The sequence below is a fragment of the Trypanosoma grayi genome, assembly GCF_000691245.1.
Source record: "Trypanosoma grayi strain ANR4 Tgr_822_V1, whole genome shotgun sequence".
NCBI lineage: Eukaryota > Euglenozoa > Kinetoplastea > Trypanosomatida > Trypanosomatidae > Trypanosoma > Trypanosoma grayi.
The window spans coordinates 512-7,611 of record NW_008826441.1 but is presented as its reverse complement, the minus strand read 5'-3'; the positions used below and the strand labels follow the sequence as shown (position 1 = coordinate 7,611).

Here is a 7,100-nt window from a genome sequence, read left to right as displayed (position 1 = left end):
AAGGCGGCAGCGGCGGCGGCAACGATTGTGACGCACCCTCGCCGGCATCCGGCTCGCAGGGCGGCGTCCGCACCGAGCGGCGGGATGGTGGGGCAGCAGTGGGAGCGTGGAGCAGTCGCTTGTCGTTGTTATTGCTGAGGACGACTTCTCCTTTCTCCTCTCCGTACGGGTTGAACACGGGAGGGGCGAGCACGCGACGCCCCTTCCACTGCGCAGACATAGGTGCTGGTCCCGCGCTTCTTGTTTTTTTTTTGTTTCGTTTTTCTTGTTCGTGCAGGCATGTTGTGCGGATGAAAAAGAAAAGGAAATGGGATAACAGGGAGGAGAAGTAGTGCACGCAGAGTGGCACTGCTGAGACAAAGGCTTTGAGAGTGCGAATATCCAAGCCCACGGAGAGCCTAACGAGGGAGACGCAAACCTGCAGAACCCAAAGAAGACAGTCTGGAGGGAAAGCGAAACGAAAACCAAAAAAGATAAAAAAATAAAGATCATTGAACGAATGTGATTATAACGGCTGTACCAGTCCAGCGACTGAATGAGCCTGTGTCAGTGCACTAACTCGAGAGCACGCCGCAGCACCCTTTGCCGCAATGTAAACAAGGCACTGTCGCAGTCCACCTCCACGTCACCCAGCACGTTAAGAACCGCCTCTGCATCTTCGGCATCACTGTGTTGGGTGGCAGCAGCAGTAAACGAAATGGATATGCGGTCTTCGTCGCGGCAGCAGGTGAGGAGAGGGGAACGACGTCCCAGACGCGCCATCTCCGCCGCGCACGCCCACAAAAGCATCTCCCACAGCTCACGCGGTTCAGCGTGTTCAACAACGTAATCGCTGCCGTCATACACATGCTCTTTCGAATTGGTGACTGTGGGAAAAATAATTCGGCGCAGCAGGAGCTGCGGGAGCTCAGGCACATAGGCAAATAGAACTGGGGAACTCGTGAAAACCACTCGCAGTATTCGTCCCACATGAGATGGGATCAGAGCAGAGGGTTGAAGCAACAGAAGCTGCTGATGGCAGTCGATGAGGAAAGACACAGCGGATTGGCTCACCGGCGATGCACCCTTTCCACTTTGTGAAGTGGAAGCAGCAACAGCATGCTGGTAAATTGTCCAAAGAGCTGTGAAGGGCTCCTCCACAGCATCACCATCCCTCACCGCATCTCTCTGCATGAACACGGGGGTGAAGAGTTCCACATACGCAGCAACGGTGTCGCCAGCATCACGGCAGCCGAGCACACAGCAGCACCCGCCGCGAGCACCCACTGCAGTGCCGCCGCTGCTCCACACAAGTGCCTGCTGACACGCCTCGCATACGTGCAGAAATGCCCCCGCAGAGACACCGAGGCGCACGTCCGTCTCGCCGTCCGCCGCCTCGCACTCACCACTGACGTGGGGGAAGAAGCGCTGCATACCACTCCGAACGGGCAGTAGAAGGCGCCCCAGGCGGTTCAGCAGCTGTGGATGGTCAGCGAAAAGGTCACAGCCACAAGCAGCAGCAGCGCACTGCGGTAGCCGGTTGGCCGCTGCGGCAATATGCAGCAGTCCACAGACAAGATCCGGGTCTATTTCATCTGGTACCCCCGTAAGCTTGTGAAAAATGTGCGCGAGGCAATTGCTCCGCATCTCACGCACAGCACGTGCAACAGAAGCCTCAGCCACGAGGTCCTTTGCGTTCGCCCCCCTTCTTGTTGCCGACAGTGACAAGGACCCGGTATAGGAGGCGCAGACAAGTGTCTCCAGTAGCTCCAGCAGAGGCCGCGTCGCAGGCGGTGCGGCATCGAGGCACCGTGACAACCCAACACGCGCAGCATCCCACAACATGTGCGGCGCTTCCCGCCATGCCTGCAGTGCCTTGATGAGAGTCGTGTAAAAACGGAGCGGCAGCACAGAGGAGCCATCCGCACTGTAGCTGCGTAGGAAGCACGAAGCGCCAAGAAACAACATAGAGCGCACCTCCGTGTCGTTACGCAAATTGGCAAACGATGCACCATCCTCGTGCATAACGGATAGCGTGCACAGCAGCTGAGCCGCATCGCAGCATTTGCACCATTCCTTAACTGTCATGAAGCAGAAACAGTTGGTGTTGCCAACACTGCTGCTGGCGCCTGGCATAATCGACGACGGTGTCTTTTTCGACGTCGCTGCTGTTGTCACCACAGCACGCAGAAGATGCCGCAACACATCGAGTCCTCTTCGCACAACAACAACAGCAGCAGCAGCTGTCCTTTCTTCTTCACCGTTGGTAACGGATATGCTCTCCGCAAATACAGAGCGGTGGTAAAACGCGAAGCACACCGCCAAAATATGCAGCACATCCACGTAGCTGGCTAGTAGCTGCATCTGCTCCTTCGCCGCATCATCATTATCACCATCATAACCATAGACACACTTCAACCGTTTCGCATCAACGGCGAGGCACTCTGCGAGCTGCAACAAGATCTCCATCCACCGCTCGCTCGGCTCAGTCCAGTGCTTCCACTCGCACGCCCTGCGTGTGAGGAGGCCAAGCAGCAGTGGTCGAACTCCCGCCATCACGTCACGCACAACACGAGCCCGCAAGCGCTCCTTACCCCGCTGTTGGTCCTGTTGTTGTTGTTGGAATGCCGTGCAGGTAGTCAAAGCCCCAGCGAGCACAACGTCACAAAAAAATCGGTGAAATGCGCTCAAGCAACTGCCGTATAAGCAAAGGCACTCTCCTGCCAGTCGACCCAATTCCCGTCGCTGCTCTACAGCAGCACTATCGAACGTGCTTGGCACCGTTACGCAATGCCACTCTTCTTCGGCGCCCTGCACCTCCGGCCGAAGCGCAGCCGCGAGGAGTTGCAGACGACTCGCCTTCGCAGATAGCGTCGAGTGGTGGACAAAACTTGCCACATCCGACAGCAGCTGCAGCCGCCTCTGCAAACCATCACAAAAACCATCAGAGGGCACAACTTGCATCCTGTCGTAGGTGTGGTTGATATCATTACCTCTTGATGGAAGGGCGTCCTGGAGTACAGCACGCATAACTGCTGCATCGCGCCTCCGCAGTCCTATGCAGAGCGCGCAGAACAAGGTTTCTTCCATCGGCCCCCATTGGCTGAGCGCGACGCCGCGGCAGCCACTGCGCGGCACGCGGGAGTACCCACACCGCACCAAAGCGAGGACGCAAGGTAGTGGGAGAAGGACGCCGTTGCCCTCCACGCGGTCTACGAGGTGCGCCGCAACGCCGCTGTCGGCGCACGGGTGCTCTGCGCAGAGGAGCTCTGCCGCCTCTCGCGGCGAAATCGAAGCAGTCGGAAGCCGGTCGCGCAGCGCTGCATAGATGGAGCGCAGTGTTGCCTTCATCGCGCCTGGGCTTCTTCTCTCCCTCCGCCACCGTCGCTAGCCGCAGCCGCAGCACAAACCAAGAAACGAGGCAAATCAAAAACAGAAAAAAAAAGCAGTGACATGGACGATTAAGAGAACCTATTAGGGCAGGTAGAGTGCGACACACAGCAACGGCAACGCCACCACCACCACCACGACAGTGGTGCTCTTCGGAATAAAAGCATTGCATTTACTATTTCATTTTCTTTGCCTGCTCCTTTAAACGCAGCAATTTAACACGAGGCGAGAGAGAACGGTGTGTCTGTGTGGGGAGGGGGAAACGAGGCACAGAAAGATGCAGGTGAACTTAGAGCATCTGTCATAACCACAGCGGTAGCGTGGTGCGTGTGGCACACCAACGCAGCGCCCCCACCCCACCCACTCCCTCATAAAGCTTCTCACCACTCGCGCACTCAGTCCACACAAACGCAAGCACGCAAAGAAACGCGCGGCGCGGCCCTCGCAACATCTACTCCGCGCGCTGCTTCTTCGGCTGACGCTCTGCGACGCCATTCTCATCTTCCTCGGCATCACCATCATCACCGTTGCCGTCCAGCACGTCGTCCTCGATCCTGAGCTCATCAAGCATCTCCTCCAGCCCGATCTGCGGCACCTCCTCTCCATCATCGTCCTCCTCCTCTTCGGCTGCTGTCGCTGCTGCTGTCTCCGCAGTCTTGGCACGACCGCCGCCTTCCACCCCGCGTGGGTCCAGCTCGGACTGCAGCTTCTTGTAGATTGGCACATCGCGGCGGAACTCCGCATCGCGCTCGAGGTCGTCCTCAAACTCGAGTCGCTCCTTCTCCATCTCTTCCTGTTGCTTCGCTGAGCGACCCATAGAGGTGGGGTCCATCACGTCCAGGTGCTTGAGCTTCCACACGCGCTTGTGGCGACGTGCCTTCTGTGCGGGGAAATGCTTCCGCACGAGCACCACCTCCTGCAGCTGTTCCTGCTTGTAGCGGTGGCTGTCCCACTCCTCGTTGTTGAAATTCTTTCCCTCCAGCAAGTATCCCATTGCGAGATCGCCGGGTTGCAGCATACCGCCGAGGTGCGATGTGACAATCCACTCACGCCCGTGGCCCACCTCGGAGGAGAGGCAAACGGTCACCATGCCGAGTTGATAGCGGCCGTTGGTGACGCCAGTCGGGGTGCACTGCAGCACGTAGAACTCCGTCAACTCGCGGGAGTTCATAAGTGACACAAAAGGCTTCTTCCAGTACAGATGTCCAGTGAACTCTCCAGCGCGCAGTGTTTTGGGATCGAGCAGCACAATGCTGCTGTACACCTTGTGCACGAGCACGAGGGGTCCGATGCCGCCCATTTTCAGATAGTAATTTTGGTACGGCAGGAGGAGGAGATCCTCGCGGCACAGGGGAGCAATCTCGATCGAAAACGTGTGGTGCTGCACCGCCGTGTTATTTTTGCTGTCGTGCGACACAAGCTGTACGGCGTCGCGGCGGGTCACAGGGCTATTGCGATTTAAAAACTCCAAAAAGTTCATGGCGTGACTCTTGTGGCCAAAGAAGAAATCAAGGCCCTCGGGTTGTGACTCGATGCGGATAAAGTTTTCTTGCAACTTGTGCTTCAAGATGAGCTGCTCAAGGAAGAGAAATGTCTTTTTGTGCACGGCCTTTTGACGCACCTGCACGCAAGCGTCCCACTGCGGCTGCCCCGTCGCCACCTTCTGGCAGGTTGGGCATTGCTGCCACAACACTACATACTCCACGACGCACGCCTGCTGAATGACGATGTTGCTCATCACCTCCTTCTGCAGCACAAGCTTTACCTTGAGACGCTTTGAGTGTGGCTCCGTCCATATAAAGCCGGCGTCCACCAGCTTAAACACATTGCGGTTCATGCCTTTTATGCGCTTAAGGCAGATGGTGAGCAGCTCGCGGCTCTCGAGGTCAGCGCGGCTCCAGTACTGTGGGGGCTGCAGGTAGCGGGTGCACTCCGGACAGTACACNATGATGTACTCCTTCTGCAGCGACTCTGTGATGTCGATGTGCGAGCGGAGGCAGCTGGGGCACATGTTGCTCGGGTTGCTGTCAATCAGAAGACCACACATGCAGCAGAGGACCTTCGGCACCATCTGCGCATCACGGTCATGGTGAAACTCGCCATCAAGATCCATAGCAACGCACCTGCTCTGATCACCCTACGCTCTCCACGGAAAGAAAAAAAAAACACACGGAAGGGAACGCTAGTTCTTGCCTCACGTGTCCCCTTTTTGTTCCTTCGTCGGCTGTTAGAAGGCTCTTGGTGCTATATCAAGGCGAGAAAGTAAGTCAGGGAAAGCGACAAAACACGCGGAAAAGGGGCTACACAAAGGAACGGCAGCAGCAGCAGCAGCAGCACAAGGAGGGGCAGCAGCAGTAGCAGCAAGAATAGGAGTAAGAACAAATACTGCAGTAGGTAAAGCCACTGAGACAATGGAAAAAGGATGACCGATGGAGTAACATGCACACGGACACACATGCACACACACACACACACACAGACAGAGACACACACCAAACTCCTCTCAACAGCATCATCACCAACTCGTATCATAGCCAAAAACGAAAAGGCAGACGAAAAAGGATCCGATGACGATGTATATGTATGTATGTATGTATATTCTTTGTGTGTGACACGAGGAGGAAGAGGAGGAGGAGGAGGTGTCGTTCGCTCGCATGGTGTCGTCGACTCGCACAAGCCACTTGAGCGCCCAGCAAGAACAGTCACAACTCAGCTTCAAAAAAGAAAGAAACGGAGAGCTCCCAAGACGAGAAAGGTGGAAACAAGACGAAGAGAAGCAACAGGCCTGTCATGTCCTTTTTTTTTCTTTTTGCTTGTCATCATAATAACAAAATACAAAAAAAAACGCTACACCTCCACGCACACATATATATATATATATATATGGGTGTTATGCGTGGGTGTGTAGATTGACAGGGCCCACTCCGCCTCACGTCGTCCTGCGCATTTTCCCCCTCGCCTAATACGAATGTCTTTCCCGCATATGTGTGCTTCTCCGTCAGTTTCTTTTTTGTTTTGTTGTGTTTATTTGTCTTTGCACACCTCCTCTTTTTTTTTCTCCGCTCTCTTTTCATTTTTCCCCTGCGTTTCGAATGATACGCTGAGGTTTTTTGTTTTTGTTTTTGCTCGTGTCTTAGGGAGAGGCAAAGNGGGGGGGGGGGGGAGTACGTCACACGGGAAAGACAATTCCTATAAATAAGCATACGTAGGTAGATCGATATACATATATATATATGCATACATATACGATTGTGTGGGTGTGGGTGTATGTGCACTGTCGGGGGATTCACACCTAAACAGAGAGGCACAGACATGCACACACATACGCACACGCACACTGTCAGAGAAAGGGACCGCACAGCTTAAGAAACAGGAGTGAATACATAAATGGCAACCATCACTTTTTTTTTTTTGCTTTACCGATTGTGTTCTCTGTACGCGTCAGGGGGGAGGGGAGGGGTGCCACGCCTTTCATCACCACCACCATCCCCTGCCGCCGTATGTTACTGTTACTGTTGTCGTTGTTGGCGTGTTGTGATTATTATTCTTCGACTTTCTTCATTGGATTCTTCCACCCACAGCCACATATATACATCAATACGTTCATCCCTCAGCCCGCCCCCCAAAAAAAATTTCGCATGTCTTTCTCCGCTCACTAAAGCCAGCTCACTCGCAATTAATTACCCCGCATCAGCTGAAGTATTGTCCCTCTTCTATTATTTGTCCTCTTT

At 54.9% G+C, this 7,100-nt stretch overlaps 2 protein-coding genes across 2 annotated transcripts; both read right to left on the bottom strand.

The window, feature by feature from the left end:
• Positions 1 to 546: 546 nt before the first annotated feature.
• DQ04_08221010 (hypothetical protein) lies at positions 547 to 3,330 on the bottom strand (the record flags this gene model as incomplete). The annotated part of the gene is made up of 1 exon (XM_009315485.1): positions 547 to 3,330. The coding sequence occupies one exon, from the start codon at positions 3,328 to 3,330 to the stop codon at positions 547 to 549; it is 2,784 nt and encodes a 927-aa protein (XP_009313760.1).
• A 490-nt stretch (positions 3,331 to 3,820) lies between these two features.
• Positions 3,821 to 5,482, bottom strand: DQ04_08221000 (nonsense-mediated mRNA decay protein 3; the record flags this gene model as incomplete). The annotated part of the gene is made up of 1 exon (XM_009315484.1): positions 3,821 to 5,482. One exon carries the CDS (start codon positions 5,480 to 5,482, stop codon positions 3,821 to 3,823), a length of 1,662 nt encoding a protein of 553 aa, XP_009313759.1.
• Positions 5,483 to 7,100: the final 1,618 nt, after the last annotated feature.